Here is a 24469-nt window from a genome sequence, read left to right on the forward strand (position 1 = left end):
TCCACTGTGCTCTCTTCCCCCCTCCCCTCCTGCCAGGCAGGGACTTTTCTCTCTCCAGCACTGAAGCTCTGCCCCACCCCTGCAATCCAGTTTGCCTTTTTTCCAAAGTCCTATTGCATATACTCACTGCACCATCTGCATTGATTTACAAACATAAGATGTCTCAAATTGCTCCCACAACATTTTGCTCAGGCTGCTGAAATACTCCCCACCTTTTAAAATTTAACTTTTCTTCCCTTGGAAATTAAAACAAAGTCTCTAATATTAGAGAACCATCGTTAAGCTGGGTCATCCCCAACCTAAGCTCTCCCATCTTCTTCTTGCTCAGCAGATGTCTACATCTAAACACAGGCCTTCCCATTTATCCCAGTTAAATTCCACTTGCTTATCCTGAACCAACTCGTTGAGATCATCTTGGAAAGTCAACTCTGTCTGACTCAACTCTTGGTCATTCCCCATGGCATGTTTTGGCATATGGCTGTGGCCCCACACCACTGCCAACCTTTTTGCTGACTGACTCTGGCTTAGCTGGTCCCATGAGGTCAGTTGTTCATCCATGTACCAATTCACTCAGCTACACTATCATCCAGTCTGTCTTACTCCTTTTGGCTATAAATTCAATGCAATTCATCAAATATTTATTGCATGCTTACTGTGGGCCAGCCCCTGTGCTAGGTGTGAGCAAGGTCCAAACATCAATAGGACTTGTTTCTTAGCCTCAAAGTCCATGAACTATTTCACAGAATACCAGCCTATTCTATAAAACAAAACAGAATACTAACATGTTTTACAAAATAAGGAAAAAAAAAACCAAAAACAAGCCCACTCTGTAATCATACCTGAACAGATAATATAACAAAGACACTGTGCAACCACAAGAGTAACCACACTTTCCATCCTGGCTAACACGAGTGATACTGCTTTTTTCTCCAATGACAACTCTAACCTGCTCCATTCCTCCTACTTCCTGGATAAAAGTTCTGAACATACACAGAAATCAAATTCCCTCTTTCTGACAGCACACAACTGAGAACAGACCAACCTCCACTTCTTTGAACCCTTCCCCAAATCACCTAAAATAAGCCCTAATCCTATCTAAGCTCCTTCCAAGTCTTTGTTACCCCACAGAATAGAGTGTCCTGCTACTGCAAGCTTAATATATCTAAGTTTTATACTATATGCACTCTCCCAGAGGTATCTGCCTGGTGGGCATGGACAGTTCCTAGCATCTAAAACAGTACCTAACATGCTCCAAACTATTTAATGAGGGAAGGAAGGAAGGAAAATAAGAAGGAAGGAAGGGAGAGGAGGAGAGGGGAGGGAAGGGGAGGAGGGTAGAAGAGAGGAGGGGATGGGAGGGGAGGGAGGGGAGGGGAAGAGAGGGAAAGGAGAGGGTAGGAGAAGAGAGGCAAGGGAGGAAGGAAAGAAGGGCTAGTATCATCAATGATTTGAGAAAAGAGTTAACCTCATGTTTTGGAAGACCTATTTTTGTTATGTTCCTGCTGAGTCTTTCTGATTACCACTGCCCTTTTTTGATAAAACAATTATACTAGAAGATAGCACTGAATTCATCTTTAGTGTTATATCGAATTTAGGTTGTTCTAACCTAATTATATCGAATTTAGGTTGTTCTAACCTAACCTAACTCTCAACATGGGGTGATTTTTTTTTTTTAAAGGTAACTTCAGTTTATTTTGCTTATCAGTGGTTATAATTAATAAACAGTTATAAAAGTTAACAGTTAAAAGATAGAAGCAAAATGCTCCCTTATTTCTTTAGCTAAATTGAGGTACTTTCGGAGTAGAGATGATATTTTACCCCTGAAGTAGTAGCTCAGTGTAAAGTTTTAAGGAATTACTCCAAATATATTCTCATTTAAATGCCATGGTTTCACAAGCTGTGCAGAATTGGTACAAGGAATAGCTTATTCATAAATATGAATGATAAATGATAAATGAATGTAGTATAATGAGAGGTCAAGCTTTAGGGCCTGAACAAATTAACTTATCATATTATCATAGTGCAAAGCTTTCCCTTTTGAGATCACACATGTGAACCTTAGTTTTCCAATATTTGATAATGCATTCTTGTAAATAATATAAACAATGACTATTACCAAAAAATGTCTTTTTCAGAAAATTAACATGGGGTGATTTTTGTCCCATAGGGGGCACTTGGAAATGTCTGGAGACATTTTGGTGGTCACAACTGGAGAGACAGAGATAGAGATGCTACAGCATCTAGGGAGGCCACAGATGCTGCTAAGTATCTATCCTACTATACACAGAATGGGCCCCTACAATAAAGAATTATTGAGCCCCAAGTGTCAAACTATCAAAATGAGAAACCCTATTAATCTAAGGTTCTCCATTCTGGCTAAATATTAGAATCACCTGAGAAACTCTGAAAACATTACCAAATTACCCTGCACACAGAGATCCTATTATGATTGATCTCAGGAACAGCCTGCACAATAGAACTTTAAAAATACTTTCTGGGTGATTCTAGAATGCAGCCTAGGTTGAGATGCTCTCTCTGGCGCCTGGGCGAAATTCTGGCTGCACTCGCCCTCTGGTGTCTTCTGGGCCCTTCTCTCTCTGGCTGCTTTGGAAGCTCTAACAGTGGATGCCAGAGCACACCTGCCATGTCCCTCATCTCCCAGCTTCCTCTCCCTTATGCCCCAGGACTTCAGGTGACTCTAAATGGCAGTGATGAGACACCTCCTCTAGCTATGTGTTCACATTCCATTGCCTTCTCTAGGCAGGGAACCATCTTTTCCTCATTGTTCTTGCTGTAAATCTGGTAAGAGGTGTTGGTGTCCTTGCAAGCCCTAGTGCCTGGCTTCTAAGTGTAGTGTGCAGTCATAATAGATTCACCAGGAAGCTTCTTAGAAAAGTAGAACCTTTGACCCTGCACAGACCTTCCTGGGGAATCTACAACTTAAACTGTGAAAAGCCTTGTTCACTCTGGGACCTTATAATCTCTTATGACTATTCTTATTTCCATGTTTCACCTTCTGCTCTGGTTGTGTGGCTTTCACTCCAGTTTCTGAAGAATTTCCATTTTCTTGTGTTTTGGGTTTTTCTCATGTTTGGGCTCAGCCGAGTGTTCTGGACAGCTAGGGGGAGTTTCATTAGATACCGACCCTGCTGCCAAATGAGAACAAGGAAGGGAAGTGAGACCACTCCAGGTGGTGTGGCCAGAAGGCATCACAGTGGGGCAAGCAGAGCTCGGGGCAACTAGCTCACCTTGGCTGAGCCGGTGATCTGTCCATCCAGATAGGTGGAAATGGTGCAATTCCTTTTCATTTCCTTGGTGACAACCACAGCCAGGTGGTGCCACTGACCGCAGGCCAGCAGCTGGCCACACCTGACCCGAAGCTGGCGCCCAGCAGAAGGCTCAGGATCATCCTCTGGTTCCATGACGTCTGCAAGAGAACACAGACGCCGCACCTTGCGTGCATTGTCATGCTGCAGCAAGCCAGGAGAACCAGGGCCTCGTGCCGAGGAGCCGTGGCCTAGACCCCCTCATGAAATAACCACAACAGCAACTATCGTTGCTTGAGGTCCTGCTTTGTGCCAGACACTAGTTTAAGAGCAGTTACAAATGTCACTTCATTTCGTTTTCACAGCCCCCCTGTGAGGTAGGTGCTATCACAATCCCCATTTACCCTCCTGAGGCACAAACAGGTTATGTAACTTGCCCAGGGTCGGGCAGCAGGACTCAAACCCAGGCGTCAAGCTTTGGGTCTACCCCACAGGAGACTGCCTCTGCAGCGATGCACATGTGCCCTAGAGTCCTCGGGGCGGGGGGGGGGGGGGGGGGAGAAGCACTTGTGCTCTGTGACAATGATGCCAAGCCACCCCTGGGGCCTTCTGGGTGTCTCTCTATGAAACTGTCATTCTCAGGGGACACAAGAAGAACAGGCCATTTCTGGCCATCACAAGGGGATGAGCCTAGAGAGCTAGGCAGAATTCTAAATGGCAGAGTCTGGACCAGCCACCAGCCACTGAAGGAGGGTTGGTCTCCCAGGCTCTCGTGCCGAGAGCTGCTGACTTAGCTCCATCTCCCCCAAGTGTGGGCAAAAACAGCTCCAGCTCCCAACACCTTACCCAGGGGCTGAAACGCTTTCTCTTCTGTAGACACAACCAAGGAGAGGTCGTCCGGGCATAGGCTGACAGAGAAGCAGACGAAGGGCTGCTCAGTCCTGGCCAAGTGACGCACCAGGGTTAGGAAGCGCAGTGGGTGGCCCTCAATGACTGTGCTGTGTCTGCTGATCAGGAACCAGCAGGAGAAGGTCAGGCCCCCAGACGGAGGGAATGACCTGGCAGCACCTGGAGTCAGAACACAAGCATCGCCTTAGACTTTCTCCTGCCTTATAATCTTGTCTAGAGTCATCATAGCTCTGATTCAGCCCAGGTGTGGCCCTACCGTGTACCAGCTCTGTGCCTGGTCTGACTCATGCCCACTTTATGTCAACCCTACACCACAGAAGCTCATCCCCTTATTCACACTTGCAGGAGTAAGTCATATTCCCACCAGGACTTGAGCCTAGATCCCCAAAGCCTCTCTCTAATTCTATCCCACATATTATTCCATGCCACCTTGCCAAGGGCGTGGAGAGGGGGACAGAACCCTGCAGACGGTCACTATTGGCTGATCTAAAGCTGGGCAGTCTGCTATGTGAGGCAGAGAACACCAGCCTAGCTCAGCTGAACCTTGTATGGGGGAGTCTCCCTATAGGGAAACCCATGTCCTCCTGCCCCATAACAGGGTTGGCAGTACAGAGCAGGCCTGCCGTCCTCCATGAATTAGCGAATCAGACTTGGTGCCCGTGCGGATGGGCTGTGAATGCAATGACTCCTCAGCACCCACCAACCCAGAGAAATCCTGGTTCTCCTAACCGAGGGTGCTCAGCTCAGACAGCACTGGGCACTTGCCCTGTCCTGCCCAGCCAGTTTTTAGCTGAGCACAGCACTGCTCAAAGCCTGCCAGGGCCCAGTAGACCAGATTGCCATTCACGTAGAATGTATATTCTTCTCTGGAAAGAGACCTAAGACAGGTTGTGGTGTTCGTTTCAACTTGCGTCAATCACTGACAAAATGAATCCAACCCAGACTCCGCCATCAAATTACCACTGAGTCCCCACTGTATGCAGAGTCATGGCTGGGCCCTTGGGATCCTCCTGCCCTAACACAAGCATGACAAACTTCAAGGATGACTCATCTACAGATACACAGAAATAAGGCCAAGTGGAAGTCTGACACCAAGGCTCCCTCGGCACTTGTTGTGGAGGCAGGGTGAGGACAGCTCAGCAAGCTGAACTCCCCGAGAATCACCTACCTGTCCCAATCCCTCCAGAGACCAGATACTCTGTACTGCTGCCCATAACTGTAGCCAGGGTCGGAATAAACAAACAGCTGGAAACAGAAAAGTGTCTCAGATCAGTGAACTGCAAGCCAACTTCTGGCCGTGACATCTCCCCTCTGTCCCCCCGCAGGGTCTCCCTCCCTCCTACACCATGAGGACAAAAAGCAGCTGATGCTGTTATGAGGGCTCTAAGAGATGGAATTCACACTGGATCCTGAAGGGGAGGGCATTCCAGAAAGCAGGCCCACCAGGGGAGGGAGAGGGTCATAGCACTCCATGGCTGAGGATGCTGGCCCCGAGAAGCCACTGAGTAGACAGGTATCCCTGGCCCAGACATTTTCTGCTCCTGAGAGGTGAGAGCTGATGAGAACTATAGTTTTGTGATCAATATTATAATTTATCAGAGGCACTGGTAAATTAATAAAGTGCATTCCCATTATAAGAAAGCCTATCGTACCCATAACCTTCCATGGACATGTCAAATTCCACAAACGATGGAGCCAGGACCGTCCTCTGAGGTTGCAGGTGGCGCGGGGAGGTCATGGAGATGAGGCTCAGTGAGGTCTGAAGGGCGGTGGTTGAGCCCTGGGACGTCCCCGAGGGCCTGAGGGCCCCTGTGACTGCTGGGCCGGGGCTGGCATCCAGGGCGGCTCCCGCGGGACCCTCAGGTGTCCCTGCTGCGGCAGCCTGAGACCCTAAGGCAACAAGCCAGAGGAGAGATGAAGAGCCACATCCCTGTTCAAGCATTTCCACTGCTCTTCTGACAACAGCCCCAGTGTTTCTGCCACAGCCCAGAAGGAGGGCTAACCTAACCGCTGTGAGGTGGCTCTCTCCTGACTCAGTAACGCTGAACTGCAGCAACAATGCTCCTCCTAGAAACTTCTTCTCCCTTCAGTCCACCATTCCCCACAAACACCCCCTACACACACTTTCCAGCTTGCCCCACTGGTGGTCGCTCATGGCGCTTCGTCCTGGCTCCCTGACCTCCCCACCCACAACAGCCTGTCTCTTTGAAACCCCTGCTCCCCGCCCCTGGCCTCCAGCACAAGCTGACTCTCCACCCATGCTTTTCAGCTGGGCCTCCTTGGCTTCACGTCCTTATGTGATCTCATATTCGGTATGCTCACAGCTTTCTGTTCTTTAAGCTGCTCCCTGGAGCCAGCAGCCTCCCCGGGACCATGCCTGATACTAGGGATCCCCCCAGTGCTTTGGCCTCTTGACCTTCCAGCTGACCCCTGAGCTGCGAGCTGTGCAAAAAGCCATCACTGGTACCTCTGCCCAGGCTCAGCACTGGGTCCTCGAACACGCAGTGTGCCGTGAAGGAAACCCTATTGTTGTTTCCGTGATCTGCACCTAAAGGGGTCAAGTACATGCTCACCATCACCTGTCTTATATGAGGGTGGAGGGCATCCTTTTCCTTCCAGATTTGGTCTTTCTCTGGGACCAGCAATCCTGCTTTCCCTCATTTGCACCACTGTGCAGCAGACAGTACCATTTTTTAAGTCTGCCTGTTTCTCACCTGTTGTAAAGTCTCCCTTATAAGGGATGCATATTCTCCTTAATTCCCATTAACCTGTTCCTGTTCTTTCCCCTGTCCTCACCTGAGCCTCCAGAGTCCCCTCTGTGCACACAAGATGAATGGAGGATTTTCGTTGCAGCCGACGGAGGTGAAGGAATTCCAAGACCAAGAAACTGTCTAGGTCATAACATACAAGAGAAAGAAATGAAGAGCTTTTATGGGCAGAAGTGTTCTCCAGCTTTCCTAAATCTCAGCACTTTCCTAAATCTCGGTGCTCCCTGACCCCCTCCTCCACGCTTTCCTCTCTCTGCCTGGAAACCTTCCCTCAAGCCATGCAGAAGCAGGGTGTCCCTGGCCTGGCACCCAGACCACAGAGCTAGTGCGTTTAGGTGCCTTGGACTTAACCAGTGACCAGCTGGGAGCCTCAAACTGAACCTTGAAGGGAGAAGGAGTTTGCACTCCTTTGTTCTGTGTCTGCTCAGTCTGCTCTGCTCTGAGCCTCTCCGTCCTGCTCAGCTTTCCAGGAAACAGGTGCCTTCCTGGACAGGCTGCCAGCAGGAAGTTTCCCTGAGCATACAAGGGAGCGCTGACTGTGTCCCTCTCCTTGTCAGGAGTCCTGGCCCGCCCCTGCTCCTCACAGCAGCCCAGCTCCCTGCAGTCTGGCCCCTGGGGGTGTCAAGCCCTCACAGCCCCCCATCCGTCTCAGCAGGGCGTCCTCACATGCTCTCTTCCCTCCTCCCTGAGTCCCATGAACGCTGGCACAGGCCTCAGGCCTAAGCCACCCACTGCCTTGAAGCCCTGCCCCTTCCCACCGGCTCTCCCAAATGTGGCCCTCCCAGTTCATGCAGCTCCAGCCCTGTCCACTGAGCATCCACCACAGCGCTATTCTGTGTTGTCTGCAGGACCCTCTGACTCTTGCCCCCTCTGCCCCAAGACTATCAGCTCCACAGGACGGGCCTTGTCTGTTTTGTGGGCCTGCCTACTGTCTGCATGGACACAAGGCTCCTCCCTGGACTCACAGTGTCCAGTGCTGAGAAGGGCCACGCCCTGCAGAGGGGAGAGGAGGAGGGGGCATGGGGACACCTGTCCCTGTGCACTCCTCCTGTCCACTGTACCTGAGCACAGCTGCCATGGCTCAGCCACGTTTAACGCGTGGCACACAGTACCTTAACACGTCTGGTTCGATGGCTTGGGAGGCAAGCTTTTCAAAAACCCTGATGAGGCCCGAGTTCAAGGGGCTGGGGCTGGTGGTCAGGGCCCTGTGGCAGGAGGCCATGAGGGTCCTAAGCATCCCCGCCTCACACATGACCTGACGGTTCTTCTCCGATTTCACCAGGGACTGGATGTGACTGGCCACGGAGCACTGGATCTCCTGGGAAAGCTAAGAGGTAGTAAAAGCAAGCGGTGAGCCCTTGAGGTCAGAATATTTTGTGCGCAACTTGGATCTACCCCCAACCCGGCCTCAAATAGGTTGGGGGGCTAGGCAATTACACCCACACAGCCTGTTCTCACTGCACCCCGTCTGTCTCGGGAGTTCTCAGGGGTGCCCTCGTCCCGTGCAGAAGGGGTCAGCTGCCAAAGAGGGACAGGCTTAAAACAGAGACTGCGAAGTGCCAGCATCTGAGAAGCTGCATCTGCCCCAGAGACACAGTGTCCGCCCCAGGCGATGTTTAAGTAGTTTCTGAATTAACTGCTAACATTTAAAGGTCTGGGGACTTTACGTAAAAGTCCGGACACGTGGGCTCTCTCAGAAGGTAGGAAGGCCGGGTCAGACGGGTTGCAGTTCTGTGTCTATGAGGGGCAGCCGGGGCCGGCCAGTGGCCGTGCCTCTTGTGGGCCCCTAGCAGCCCTGTGTTGGAGTCCGTTCCCCTGGCACAGAAGGTGCGGCGTGCCCGGGAGGCGGGCCCGCAGGCGGTGCCCACGCTCACTGGCTGCGGCCGGACCAGACCACACTCAGCGCCCAAGCCAGCACCAGCCGCAGCTCTGGCGCCAAACACCCTCAGCCCCTGCTGTCGTCCCCCCGACAGCTTCCAGCTGTCCTTCGTCCACCTCTCAGACACGGGCAGCTGGGGTGTCGTCTCACCCTTACTGGTTTTCCAGGCACTTCAGTATCTTTACGTCCTTGAAGTCCCCAGAAGAGAGCACAGAGAGTCAGCTCAGTAATTATATGAGCCAAATACACTGCTTTTGCAACCTTGTTTTCTTCATAAAAATATAAACCCCTGGAATTCCCAGGCTTCTGTAGATATACTCAGGGGTGGGGATGTTGGGGGAAGGGGATGGGAATTCCTCTACAAAACCTCTGAGGACTGCCCACATTCTCTTTTACTGTTGTATCTGATATGGGCTAAAGTAAGAGGGATACCAGTTAGAACTTAATGGAATTTTCCTGCTGTGAATACTATGGGAGCCTCCCCCAGACCTCCTTCTCCAGGTGGGTGTACACATCACCACTCCCCCTTCTCTGGAGGACTGAGCTCCCCTAAGTGGGAGCTGCCCTGCCCCACCTGTCCCCTGCTATGTGCCCCCATATATGTTCATGCATGCATACACACACATGTACTCGTGCACACACATACACATGTGCACACATACATGCGTGTGTACACATAAGCACACACATGTATATACATGTCCATACAGCTACACATATACTTGTGTGCAAGCGTACATACACGTACACATGCATGCAAACATACACACACCCATGTACCATGTGCACACGCTCACGTACACACACACCAGACAGTAGCCCCTGAGGTCACACCCTTCAGTCTTTGTGGTGCAATCCACACCTGAGAGCCCTGCCCTGGTGGCTCAGGCTGAGGTTGGACTTCAGCTGACAGCACCATCTGCTTCCTCCACTCCCCTTCCCTAGTTCCTCCCTTGAAGGATCTGATGTACCTATACCCCCGTCTTGGGCTCCACTTCCTGGGAACCTGACCTGAGGCCCTGGCATGCTTTTCATATTGCACACCTTTGCCCTAGTTTTTGGTTTCATGGAAAGAGATCTCTGACAATGTAGATCATGTCTAGGTTAGTCCACAAGTGTAAAGCCAGGAGCAACCACAAACGCACTAATTTGAATAATCCCTATCTAAAGATGACTGGCTTCTTGTCCCATTGAGTCGCAGACCATCTGATATGCACATCCCCCCCCCAGCCGCCTTGAAAGCTTTCTTGGGGTCCTTCCCTGCTTCCCCTTCTTCCCTCTCTCCCTCAAACAAGTTATAACTGCCTCTTCAATGTCAGCTCTGGGTAAAGTTTTAGGCATTTCAAGATTAACACGACATTATCGCTGCTCTCAAGGGAATCATGGGCTACAGGCAAGACAGGTGAGGGGACAGTCTCAGCACAATGACAAACGAGCTCGAGCAGAGGATTTACAGTGTCTGGGAGGGAGGGGTTCCCTGCAGCCCCTCACACATTTTACAGAGCTCTTGGATTTAGAAGGGAATCCAGGCCTGGCATCTCCTGGGGGAGCCAAATTTTACCCTGGGATGAGAATATGACCTGGGTATTCAGGATGTGCCAGGCCCCAGTCTAAGCATTTTGACATGTATAGATTATACAGTCCCTGTGAGGAACCTATGAGGGAGATACTATTACTGCCCATTTTACAGATGAGGAAACTGAGCCCAGAGAAGTACCTTGTTCAGGCCACGTGGTAAGGGCAGAGCCTGGCTTTGACCCCAGACTCCATGCTCAGGATCACCTCATTTCCCATCTCTACCTCACACGGGCAGAGATTTGGGAACACCCTGCCACGATGGTTGAGAGTATGTTTGTACCACTAAGGGACAGAAATGAATAAGATGGCATTCGTCCGCAGGCCACAAACACCGCTTGGTAGCATTTATGTTTTAAGGATTAAAATGTATTGGGACACATATTTACACTGTTTATCACCAGTTTTTAGATTAAAAAAAAATGAACGGGTCATACAGTTCACCCTTCACCCTCCCTTCCTCCTTCCAGGAGCACATCACCTAGAGCTCCTGTCTCAAACTGATGGCATTTAGTGCAATTTCCATCTTTACAATATCTTCAGTAACACTTCCAATTTAAAATTTTAGACTATCTTAATTTTAGTTTAAAATTTAAATTACATTAGAATGGTTTTTTTCAGGGCCATTGCTCCCAGGCAGGATTTTGTCATTCTGAAATGTCACCATTTTGCCACCATCCTTGATGCTGAGGGAAGATCTCATCCCATTGGGAGAAGATGGTCCCTGTAATGGGCCGGATGTCTGTGTCCCTCAGAACTCATATGTTGAAACCTAACTTCCAACATGATGTATTTGGAGGTGGGGCGTTTGCGAGGTGATTAGGACATGAAAGTGGACCCCTCATGAAGGGGATTAGTGCCCTTATAAAAGGGACCCCAGAGAGCCTTCTTTCACCTTGTGCCATATAAGGACACAGTAAGAATCAAGCCATCAATGGGGAAGTGGGCCCTCACCAGACACCGAATCTGCCAGCACCAGGCCCCTGGACTTCCAGCCTCCAGAACTATGAGAAATAAGTTTCGATTGTTTACAACCCACCCGGTCTATGGTATTTTGTTAGAGCAGCCTGAGTGGACTGTCCCATCCCTGTCACTGCGGTATTGGCACCACCAGGGTGAACTGCTAGAGGCAACGTACAGCCCGACAGGGACCAGAGACAGAAGGAAAAAATGCCAAAACTCACTTGCACTAAACAATTCCATCACTTTTACTTTGAGGAGTTCCTCCATGTGGAAATCTGCCCAGCCTCCTTGACTCCTTTCCCCAGATCTTTCTTCTGCCACTCTCAGGGTCCCTCCCTGCATCCCACACCTCTGCTTTTCCTCTTGTCTCCTCCTCTCAGAACACAAAGGGAGCCTCTACCCACTTGCCTTGAATTTTCCCTCTTCCAGAACCTGGATTATTTGGTAACTGCAGCCTTTTAATTTGGGGCAAAAGTTGGGGAGACAGTCTGTATGAAGCAAGATGCAAAAATAACATCACAATGTATTATTAATAAGAATTAAAAAGAAATGTCTACAATCTCCAGTTTTATTATCAGCAATTCACTTATTACTTTGAGGGCTTTTGGCTTTCTTTTTTCGTTGTTGTTTGCTTTTTTTCTTTTTTATCCACCAGAGAAGAGCTATTTAAAATCTAAATATGCAAAAAAGCAAAAAAAAAAAAAAAAAAGCGAAAGTTTTCAAAAGGGAGAAATGCTGATCTTGTCTAATGATGCCACAAGTTTACTCCAAAATTGCTCAATACCCCATAATGGAGGAGGGAAAATTGATCGTCCTCATTATCACTGCAGCTCTGTCAATACCAATATTGCCTTGTTTTGAATAAAATGTGCTGTTTTTTTCAATGTTGGTTCCAGTAAAATGGGGTTTTAGTGAAAATATGAGCAGTAGCAGGAAACCAGTCTGGTTTCTCCCCCTACAAATGGATTGATTTTCCTAACGCATATTACTTCCAATGCAGGCTAGGGGATGGTGGTTCAATTAGGACTCCATGGTGAGCACGTGGGGTCACCAGGCTGGCCGGTAGGCTGGACCTGCAAGGCAAATTATCACAGAGCAATTTGCGGGGCAGCCTTCAGGAGTTTTTTTTTACTTTCTCCACTTAACAGTCAAGGCTTCAAGTCTATCTTTGTCCAGCTGTGGATGTTTGTTGTTCTTTATCTCTCCCCCAACCCGACCCCCCTGCTTTCTCTTCTGGTCCAGATTAATACAGTCCCAGAGCCTAGTGAGGGCTGGGTCCTGGTGGGGTGGGTCATTCCCAGGAGGCATGGGCTTTGGACACATAAGTCTATGGTGTGTCCTGACATAGATGTAAAAACCATCAGATGACCATGTCTGCTTCCCCCCAGATACTTAGAAAGAACCAGGCAGTTCTATTGAGCTACTCAAATTTGGATTAGTTGCTTATCCCAATTTGGTTGAAATGTTCTTTGATGATTTTGGAAAAGAGATGGTGTAAGTTAAATGACCTCAGCTCTTCAGAAATAGCACAGGTAAACAGGGCCCACAGATGGGTTTCATTTGATAAGTTGTTATGGTTATTTTTGCTTACTTAGAATTAGTTCTTTCTATATATGGGTGCAAACTTTCCCTTTTGCCACAATCCCCATCAGCCTGATAGACTCATTTGCGGTATCCACATGGCCTTGTAGATGTGGGAGTTTGTGATTTTGGTTTATGTGTAAGAGGTCCGAGTCCCACTGAATCAGTAGAACCCATGTCTAAAAACATGGCTTCCTTGATGCCCTTGAATAGATTTGCAACTAAGACTGAGATGCATGTGGGTGCCTGCTCCAAACCTTCTTCTTCCTTCACAAATTACATGCATATGATGTCTAATGCTATCTGGTAACAGAAGCCTAGGATCTTGTATTTATAAAGTATTTGTCTCTTTCCACCTTTACCTCATCCTTCCCTTTGGCCCACCCCCTGCTCCAGCCCTGGTAACATTCACTCCCTTTGACAAATGTGTCATGCCCTTCTTGACTGATGCCCAAAGCTGTCAACGGTCCTTTCCAGCCCCATCCCTTTACTGAGCTCCTACTTATTATTCAAGAGACAAGTCACATGTTCTCTCACCTGAGAAATCTTTTCTGATTTTCCCAAATAGCACTGTCCATAATTCAATCATAAATACTACACTCTGATGGCTCACTCAGTAGATGATAGATAGATACATAGATAGATAGACATAAACAGATATGTTCCCGCCACCCCCTGTCCCCACCACACTGTGAACTGCTGCCTGAGTCAATGACTCTTCACCCTTGTTGCCCTCACACCTGTCTCTGCCTCAAATGCAATAGTTGCCTACTAAGTGCAAGCACAAGGGCAGAAAGTGTTCTAGAACATAGGAGGTACACCTAACCCAGAGGGCTGAGCGTGCTCAGAAAAGGTGATGCACCAACTAAGTGTTGGAGGATAATGAGGAGAGAACCAGGCCAGCAGGAAAAATGGTCTTTCTGGGAGTGGGGACAGCACGTGCAAAGATGAAGGGGTACAAATGGGCACGGCCTTTCAGGGAAAAGCTGGAGAGCTCAGGCATAGTCTGGCTTTCCTTCTGTTTTACTGCCCCCTATTTAAGTGGAAGTGCCTTTAGGCAGGAAAAGTACCCTTCCCGACAGCCACAGGCCTCACCATTCCCTATTATTTCCACCTACACATTTATTTTACCTTATTGGCCCCAAGACATTGAGTTTGCAAGCCCTGTGATCTAGGCCAAATCTGAGTAGCTGAAACAGAGGTGTGGAGACTGGAAGTAGCCTACATCAGTCACAGAACTAATGATGGGAAAAGGGACTAGACACAAGGTCACCTGATAATTGGGCCAGAGGTCTTATACAACTTTAACTTCTACTCCATCATTCTACATTGTGTTTTGCTTTTGATCCTTTTGGTCGTCATGTGAGATTATGTTTATTTGCTCTACTTAAGAGGCTACCCTAAAAAGTAAACTGGATTTTGACCAGGACTGGCATTTTCCCACTTAGGAACAATAGAAATTTGGGGGGATGGGGTTTCAGTGTGAAAGAGGATAGGATACCTAAAATTCAACATATTTGGAATTTCTAATGTGTCATAATTTAACAAAATGAGACTCCTTACTTTACCCATTTCCTTGTTGGAGGAAATGGCTCTTTTCAAATAGCATACCCTTACACAATGCTACCCAGGGCTATTAATGCTGTCAATATTTTAGTTATTTGAAACCCATACGATTAGTTCATTGTATTTGAAATGCAGGCTAATTCCAGAAAATGGCACCCTTTTCCAAATTAAGACATGAATAAGTTAACAGACAAATGCAGCCCTAAGCCCGATCTTTTCTCTGTCCCATCAGACCATGTAGGACATTTCCGTGGCAGTAGAATCTGGAACATACCCAACAGTGACTCGCAGTGCTGGCTGACTGTAGATCACACTGTCTCTGATGCTCAGGTCTGATCATGTTGTTGCTTTCCAATAGCCTCCCATGGCTACCACATCCATACAGGAAAAGCCACTTAGCACAGAGGCAGGAGGTCCAGGTGCCTGGCACCATGGGCATCTACCACCTAGCAACCGTGTTAACTGTCACTCAACTTCTACAAGTTTCAAGTCCTCATCAGCAAATGGGACTACTGATACCTATCTTGCAGGGTTATTATAAAGATTAAGGGATAAAATGTTTGTAGAGTTTCTGGCAACTAGTAGCAGTAATTCCACCATTTAGCAAGTGTTTCCCATGGTGCAGGGTGTGTTCTGCTCACCATGCTAAGGACTCATTGCATTTAATCCTCACAATAATGCCTCAAGGATGATGTTATTACCCCCATACTACAGCAAAGAAAGTGAAGGATCACAGAGGCTCAATCATTTCCCGTTGCTGTGTGACTGTTAAGTGGCAGAGCTGAGATGTGATGAAATTCTGCTGTCTTCAGAGCCTAAACTCTGCCCTCATATAGCAGGTGTTCAGTAAAGACTGTAGTGCTTGTGATGATGATGATGGTGATGATGATGATGATGGATGGTACCCCAATAAAGTTCAATTCTCTCAGCATGGTATTCAGCGCCCTTCCTGGTGTGGCTTTGACGGGACGCACTGCCTCTCTTACTCACATGGTCTATCCTAGCCCAGCTGAACTACTCAAAGTCCCCAAATGGACATCTTCACATGTGCCTCTCTCTGTGGATGAGCTTCTTCTCTTCCCTCCCTCCTCCACCTGATCTGGCATGGGCATGTCTTTTCTTCACAGTCTGGCTCCAGTGTCCCTAACTCTCCATGGCTTTCCCTCCCCTCTGTCTCAAGGTCCAGTGGGCAAACCTCTGTTCCAGGCATCAGAGTGTGGTCTTACTGTCTTCTACACTCCTCTCCCTAGCCACCCTCAACTCAGACTGTGAGTTCCTGTAACCTTCATATCTGAATCCCCAGTGGCATCTAGAAGGTGCTGAGTAAAATTATTCACAAGTGCACATGGATCACACTGGTTGCTCGAACACAGTGTGAGCTCCACCTCTGCTAACCGGGATCTGGCTTCCCACCCTCTGAGTTACGGTTGTCCTGAGCACAAGTAAATACCCCTCTGCTAGGGACTGAATAAAGGCCACAATCCTGATGAAAGCAGAGCGATGCTGGGGACCAGAGAGCCCTCATAGGACCATCCCTACAGCAAGACCCTTGTGGCTGCTGAGCGTGCTAGAAAGGAAAAATGTCCTCTTTCCAATTAGTTGTTTCATTCTGAGGCCAACTCAGCTCCCAGAGAACTGAGCTGGACTCCGTTTCTGCCTCATGCTTAGGACAGCAACATTCACAGGTCAATTCCCACAGTCCAGTTTTAATACCAGTGATGACACAGCTGGGTTATCTTTCCAAGAGCAGCTCGTGGTGCTAGTGTTTTGGAAGCGGGGGAAAGACACCTTTTGGTTGTAAGTAAACCAAATTTCATGTGGCCATAATTAGAAATAAATCAGACCACCCATATATGTAATTATTTAAGTTGTCCCTCCTGAAATGACATCTGTATCTTGGAAAGCCATCAATTTCTCGAGCATCCATCAGGTAGGAAGGTGGCTAAGAGTGTAATGCTGGGAACCATCAGGCCAACCTACAGGGAGATGAGGGGAACTCATATTCCATCTTCTTAGTAACACTGCCATCTACTGAACCTTCCTGCACCAAAGATGTGGTCCTGCAGTCCTTTTCATTCCAGCATTTTCCTGTGTGGTCTCGTTTCTCATTTGATTTACTATTCTATTGATTGTTATGAGGTTTCCCATCCCTCTTTCAGAAACTAATTACTGTAATTATTGAACTTTTAATAGCTGCTGATTTGGCATCTGCAGAAAATATTTGAGAAAATGTACCGCTACATTTCATTTGCATTTTGAGAGACAGTGAGGGAGAATTAGACCTTTCCTAAATTACTTATTGTGACCTGAATAGAGAAAAAGAATCCTACCAGATGGAATTCTCATTTGCATATTTAATGTGTCCGATTACCATCACAGAGGAGTGGAGTTCCACTCCATACACTAATGTGACAATGAACAGAGTTTATCTGAAACTCAGGTTCAGCCACACAGTTTCCATGCACTAGCAGCCGAGAGAGGCCACTCTCAGCTCTGCATCACTTCATCGGTCATCACTGCAGTGGAGTTTGGCACGACACATCCATCGGCAACCATCTGGCTGCTAAGGCCTCCTAAACCACTGGCTTGGTTGTTCTCATTCCAAGTACACTGCATGGCTGGAAATATAGCTAAGGAAGCCAGACATCCTTACAACGAGGCTATTGCACCTGGAAAAATGTACAATGCCAAGAATTCATGACCTTACGTTCTGCAAAAGCTGCAAAGGTAAGAGACCTATTCACCAAACACACCTTGATCTGGGGCCTGGGAATGAGTTCCAGACCTCCCCTCACCAGCTCCATGACCGTAGGAAGTTACACAACTTTCTTGAGCCTCAAGCCCCAGCGACGTGGGGAGATTCTAGTGTGCTGGGATGAGCTGTTATGAATATTGATGAAACAACATGCCTGGCACAGAGGTAGTCGTAAGTGTGGATTAGTGTCCAAAATGTTCCAGGCGGGCCCTGTCTTAAATACCAAGGTAAAGAAAGTAAAGTCCCAGACTGAGACAACTCAATGACTAGAAGACATGTAAAGAACTAGAAGGCACTTTATTTCAGGGTCAAATATTTTTACCTACCAGTTGATGCTTAAGGGCAAGTAGGTGCTGGTCTTAAAAGATGACCCCCAACAATTCCCTCTGTCCTCTACACATATGTAACCCCTCACATCAGTAGGGGAGGCATATGGCCCTTCCCACTGAGTCTAAGCTGAACCTGTGACTCACTTTGACCAACAGACCAATGCTGTGGAAGCCAGGCAATCTTGTTCAAGGCCTAAGCCTTTGGAGGGCCTGGCAGCTTACCCAAAGGAGCGCTGAGCTTCTATGTGGCCTGCTGGAGAATTCACTTGGAGAGACACAGATAGAGGCCAGATGGAGAGGGTTACATGGAGGAGAACCCAGAATCCTATTATGACAGCTCAAACCAAGGCCCTGGACATCTGACCCAGCTCAGGAGCCCCTGTCATTGGAGCCAGCCCTGCAGGTGCCAGCTGTGTGAGTGAAGAAGACATCTTAAATGGTCTAGCCCACCCAGCACCATGTGGTGCAGAGATGAGCTGTCCCTGCCGCGCCTGTCTCTTGCCGTGAGAAAGAATGACATAGTTTGTTAACTGGGCAGCAGTTTGTTACACAGCAACAGTAACTAAAGAAGCGATCAAGCCCATTTTATTCCAGCCTACTGCTTTTCTGTAAATGTTGAAAAATATAAGTGCATTCCATTTCACTATGAGATGTGTGTCCCTATTCATTGGTTTGATCATTACTTCATCATCACTTTCCAGCAAAGGAACAGGAACCAGAAAAAAGATTCCAGTTACAAAGGGACATAGAGACATGGAACTAGGTCCATCCTTTTTTGCAACCCTGTATGAAATACTACAGGATTTCCTTGGTGAAAACAGTTCCCTTCCCTACACATCAAGGCTTTTGCTCCCCGGCTCCACTTCTCTCATTGATTTCGGCAGGCTTGCAACATTTTACTAGGTCACTGTCATTTTCAGGCTGTGATTAATAACACCACTAGTGTTCATTTCTTCCTAGAACATATCACTTCCTTTTTAAATCCTGGACAAAGTACAGCTGGACCTGCAACCCCTGCCCCTCATTCTTCCTATAGAAGCTTCTGCTGTGCAGGGGAAAGACCAGGAGACCTGCCACCAGGCAGGACCACATTTAATACCAGGTCCACCAACTGGGAATCCTTAAGTCATTTAAATTATCTGAGCCTCTGTTTCCCCACTGGTGAAAATGGAGACAAATAATACTCCTGAGAAAACTGCTATGAGGACAAACTGTGAAAGTGTCCAGCGCCATGCCTGGTTGCTCAGTTCAATTCATTTCCTTTCATCTGCACTCATCAGAGCGTGCATTCTCCAGGTTTTCCTCAACAAGAATTGCCTTGTTCTGTTACTCAATCCTTTCACCCTGCAATGGAGCCCCTCATTCTGCCAGGACAGGAACTTGGGGGTTGTCTTTGAGTCTCCCTCTTCCCACTCCCTGGACCTGTTCATCTCTGGGTCCTGGGATTCTGTCTCTCCTCTCCTTCACACCTGCCCAGACACCACCCTAGCTGAGCAACCATCCATGTGGTACTACAGACACGGCTTCCTACCTGCTGTCCCCATTCCCAGGCCATTCCCCATGCAACAAACAAACAGATATTTTGATACAAAAACCTGATAGAGTCATCCTCTACTCATTTGAGAGGCTTCTTGCTGCCCTTGGGATAAAACTCCATACTTAAGCAGGGCTCCAGCCTTCCTGTGCCTGCCCCATCTGGCACATTTCCCACTCCCCCCCCTTTGCTCCCACCCCAGCCGCATGCAGCAGGCTCCTTCCTGCCTGGTTAATTGCTACTCATCTTTCAGGGCCCTGCTTAAATGTCACCATCTAGGAGATGGCTTCCCTGACCTCCACCCCTTCCTCTAAATTAGATTTAATCAGGTCTTCCCCCACCTCCATTCCATTATTCTTTCTCAGCATCCTATTTTTCCCCATTATTATCCCTTGTCCCAATTTGTAATTGTATATTCATTGGTGAGCTTATTTCTTTAGTCTGTCTGCACTGGCACCATCTCTTGGTCCCCATGATGGACACAGGATCCATGGACAGTGTCCATCTTGTTAACCTGGCATGTCCTGTACAGGGCACTGAGCCATGATCACAGCCAGCACTGCAGGATGGATGACTAGCTGGGGGGCAAAGGACTTCTGGCCCCACCAATGCCCAGCGCTGTCCTTAGTACCCAGGGATTGCCTCATGACGGTTGAATCATTTCAGCTAGTTTTTGTTTGGCTGTTGCTTTTAGAAGGTCACTTCACCAGCAGAAATGACCTGTCTCAAATGACCTTGGAAGGAAGGGTGGCAGAACTCAATCAAGGGTCACAGACATACTGAGTCTCCCCTGCAGAAGGTGCTTCACCAGGGTGGCTCTCCTAAGGCAGAGTATTGAGGGCAAAGGCAAAAAAGAAGAAGTCTGGCCAGAAGGAGCTTAAATGATTGGTCATGTGAAAAAGACAAATACGTGTGTTCATCAACAAGTACCTGGGGGTGGTCTGCATGGTACAACCGAGGCAGCAGTCTCACCATGATGCACAGGACCCCGGGGTGCATGATCACAGCATCCCCTTCATCCACCCTGCAGAGAGAGGGGAGGCGGGATATCAGATTTGAGTTTTCTAGTCTCTTCTGCTTTTCACAAACCTTTCTGAATCTTTCTCAGACAGGCCATAATACACATCCTCAGTCTACCACTTATTATCTATAGAACTTTGAACTAATTAATCTGAGCCCAATTTTCCCAACTGTACAGTGGAACTCACAATACCATACTTCTCTCAGAGAGACACGGAATAATGCTTTTGGGCCCCGGGACACAGTGGCTGGCTCACAGTTGATATTCAACGCAAGTTAGTTGCCTGGTCCTCTCCCTTTCCCTCCAGACATAAAGGAGAGGGAGAGGCTCTCATTTTATGTTGAACACATACACACAAGTGTTTCTTGATCCCTTCAAGATGGTATAAGCACACTCTACTCAGCCGTACCCACTGAATGCAACTCAAAACTCACATAGAACACATAAGCAGCTCTCTGACGACTCTGAAAAGTAAATGGTAGCAGAGAAGGAAACCAAACCCAAAGCACCATGCAACTGGCATTGAATTTCCTGGAGTGTCCCCCTCCAGAATTCCTTAGTATGGGCTCAGAGGGCATCTGAAAACAGAAATGTGCATCACATGCAGATGAGGACAGAGCACCAAGAAAACGTATCTGTTTCTGGTCTGAGGAACAGGAGGGAGGCTCCTAGAGGTCACAGAGCATGGAGGAGAACCCTTGAGATTTTCGTTTTGGGTTCCTTCATTCCTTCTCAGCCAGCCTCCAGACAACCTCACAGCAGTAGCAGTGGCCAGGCAGGTGTCTGAATATCTGCGAGAAGATAATCCTTCTCTCTAACCAGAAGAACTATGGTTCCAGGAGTGTAGGCAAAATCTCCATTGCCTTTGTCTCTCTTTTTCCTTTCCCTGCTTGGCACCAGAAACAGATGCAGTGGTAGGAAGTACATGGCAAAGCAGGGAAACTAAAGCCTCAGCTTCCTAGACAGAGGAGAAGGAAGAGGCCCCTGGGAGCCATAAAGTGTTGGGGAGACAAGGAAGAGGAGGAGGCTTAATAAAGTCAGACTCTGTATCAACCTCTGGGTTCAATTCTGAGCTGCATGTGTGGATCTGACCCTAAACCATATTCCAAAGGCTTTGAGAACTGAACTCAAGGGTAAAGCACCACCCGAGACTGGCTACTTCATGGGGCAAATAGAGAATAGATAAAATCTCACTGCCAAGTCTGTGAAACCAAACTAATACTGGAAACATGGTCCACAGAAGGTGGGCAAGAACTTGCAGACTGAACCTAACCTGGTCGATTGCCTGGTAAAACAAAATAATTAACATTCTCCAGATGTCAACAAGAGCCAGAGTTCATAATATTCAAAATGTCCAGGACACAATCTGAAATTACTTAGCATAGAACCAATCAGGGAAGTCTCAATATCTCACACAGAAAAAGATAATCAACAGATGCCAAGCCTGAGATGATGCAGAGTTGGAACTATCAGACAAAAACTTTATTTTTTTTAATCAGACAAAAACTTTAAATCAGCTCTTTAACCACACTCTAAGGAATAAGGGTGAATATTATTGAAATGAATGAAAACCTAGGAAGTCTCAGTAAAGAAATGGGAGCAATAAAAAAGAACCAAATGGAAATTTAAGAACTGAAGATACAATAACAAATTTAAAAATCTCACTGAATGAGAACAATAAAAGAATGAGATGAGAGAGAATCCATGAATTTAAGGACAGATCAATAGAAATTGCCAAAACTGAACAACAAAAAGGAAAAAGATTTTTTAAAATGTAAGAAATCCTCAAGCTCATGTGTAACAATACTAAAAGATCTAACATCCCATTGTAGGAGTTCCAGAAGAAGAGGACGAAGAGGCAGTGTAAAAAAAAAAAAATGTTCAGGAAGGTTTTAGCCATTATTTCTTTAAATTTGGTGTATATAGAACCTTAAAGATTCAAGAAGCTTAGCAAAGAAAGGAAGAAAGAAAGACCTATATAAAAGGAAAAACATACAATATTTGTGGGTTGGAAGATGTAATATAGTTGTCTCAATTCTCCTCAAATTCATCTATAGATTTAATGCAATTCTAATCAAGATCCCAACAGTTTTTGTAGATGTAGGCAAGCTGATCATTATATTTACATATACTAGAACAACTAGAGGCAAAGGAACTAAAATAATCAAAGCAATTTTAGAAAGGGAGAATACATTTGGAGGACTCACATTTGCTGTTTTTATGACTTATTACAAAGCTACAGTGATCAAAACAGTATTAGTGAAGGGCTAGACACACAGATCAATGGAACAGAATAGAGTCCAGGAAAAGACCTACACAAATATGGCCAATTGATTTTTCACAAAGGTACAAAAATAATTCAATGGAAAAGGATCATATTTTCAACAAATGGCATAAGAGAAATTAGATGTCCAAATGCAAAAAAATATATCTTGACTTAAACTTCACACCCTGCAGTAAAAGAAATTCAAAATGGATCACAGACATATACAACTTTTAAAAGAAAACACAGGAGAAAATCTTGGTGACCCTGAGCTAGGCAAAGAGTTCTTAGACATGATACCAAAAGCCCAATAAAAGAAAACATTAATAAATTGTACTGCATCAAAATTAAAGATTTTCATTCTGTGAAAGTCACTTTAAAGATGGAAAGACAGGGGCGCTTGGGTGGCTCAGTCGTTGAGTGTCTGCCTTCGGCTCAGATCTTGATCCCAGGGTCCTGGGATTGAGCCCCGCATCGGGCTCCCTGCTCAGCAGAAGCCTGCTTCTCCCTCCCCACTCCCCCTGCTTGTGTTCCCTCTCTCACTGTGTCTCTCTCTGTCAAATAAATAAATAAAATCTTAAAAAAAAAAAAAAGACGGAAACACAAGCTACAGATGGAGAAAATCCTGGCATCCATACAATGGAGTACTACTCAGCAATAAAAATGCATGAACAACTCATACAAGAAACTGGATGGATCTCAAAGGCCTTATGCTGAATGGAAAAGGCTAGCCTCAAAAGATTTCACATTGTATACCTGCATTTATATGGTATTCTGGAAAAGACAAAATTATAAAGACATATCAGTGGTTGCCAGGGGCTAGGGGTAGAGAAAGAATTTGACTATCAAGGGGCAACATTCAGGAACTATTTGAGATGATGGGACTATTCTGTGTCCTGATGGCTCGAAATTAAATGAATGAAAACCCATAGAACTTTACAGCAAAAAAGGGACTTATACTGTGTATAAATTCAAAAATTAATAATAAAAATAAAAACAAACACACAAAAAACCCATAAATCTAGGGGCGCCTAGATGTCTCAGTCGTTAAGCGTCTGCCTTCCGCTCAGGTCATGATCCTAGGATCCTGGGATCGAGCTCTGCTTTGGGCTCCCTCCTCAGCGGGAAGCCTGCTTCTCCCTCTCCCACTGCCCCCTGCTTATGTTCCCTCTCTCGCTGTCTCTCTCTCTCTCTCTCTGTCAAATAAATAAATAAAATCTTTAAAAAAAAAAGCCTTAAAACCCATAAATCTAATCCCAATTACAAACAGCTGATTTTCAAACATCATGCCCATAGCGCTATTCTTACAACCCATGGTCAGATTGTCCTTGGCACCACCAGCCTTAAAAGGATGGCTAAGGTGCCAGGAGTGAACGCCTCGGTGTTAATTTATTCAATTCAAATGAACAAATATTTATTGACCTAACTATTTGCCAGGCACTTTGGATACATCTATAAATTAAACAAACTGAAGCCCATACCCAGGATGTGAGAGGAGGAGTGTAGATAATAAACATAATAAATATGTAAATTATAAATAACAAAAGTTATTATTGTGTAATGCATACTACATTATTATAATATAGTATAATGTATTAATATAATATTACCATGAATAAGTAAATTACATATTATGTAAGTGCCATTGCAAGAAAAATTCGAGCAGAGAAAGAATGAAGAGTGCTAGGGTGGAGGAAGGAAGCAATCTGCAATTTTAATTTGGGTGGCAGAGCTGGCCTCCTTGAGAAGGTGACAATTGGGCAGACTTGAAAGAGGGAGGCAGATATCTGAGGGAAAAGCATTTCAAGCAAAGGGAACAGCCAATGCAAAAGGCCCTAAAGTGGGAGTATGTCCAGCATGTTCAGGAAACAGCAAGGAAGCCTGTATTACTACCTTGATACCAAAGCTACACAAAGAAAAAAAAAAGAAAACTACAGACAATATCCCTAATGAATATACATGCAAAAATCCTCAACAACATATTAGCAAACCAAATCTAACAGCATATTTAAAGAATTATACACTATGATCAAGTGGGGTTTATCCCAAGAATACAAGGG

At 46.6% G+C, this 24469-nt stretch overlaps 1 protein-coding gene across 10 annotated transcripts in view; it reads right to left on the bottom strand.

Moving 5' to 3' along the window:
• Nucleotides 1–24469, bottom strand: part of WDFY4 (WDFY family member 4) — a 286087-nt gene that overhangs the window by 198086 nt on the left and 63532 nt on the right. For 9 of the 10 annotated variants that reach the window (XM_036103143.2, XM_036103144.2, XM_036103140.2 and 6 more), the window contains 7 exons: nucleotides 20056–20149; nucleotides 8056–8270; nucleotides 6972–7066; nucleotides 5828–6065; nucleotides 5344–5420; nucleotides 4113–4334; nucleotides 3249–3427 (listed from right to left, as the gene is read on the bottom strand). In XM_036103143.2, the coding sequence (XP_035959036.2) occupies nucleotides 3249–3427; nucleotides 4113–4334; nucleotides 5344–5420; nucleotides 5828–6065; nucleotides 6972–7066; nucleotides 8056–8270; nucleotides 20056–20149 (1120 nt within the window). Of the gene's footprint in view, nucleotides 1–3248; nucleotides 3428–4112; nucleotides 4335–5343; nucleotides 5421–5827; nucleotides 6066–6971; nucleotides 7067–8055; nucleotides 8271–20055; nucleotides 20150–24469 lie in introns of those variants that run through there. The other variant, XR_004920734.2, reaches the window with a different exon arrangement.

Source organism: Halichoerus grypus, chromosome 7 (assembly GCF_964656455.1).
Source record: "Halichoerus grypus chromosome 7, mHalGry1.hap1.1, whole genome shotgun sequence".
In the NCBI taxonomy this organism is placed as follows: Eukaryota; Metazoa; Chordata; class Mammalia; order Carnivora; family Phocidae; genus Halichoerus; species Halichoerus grypus.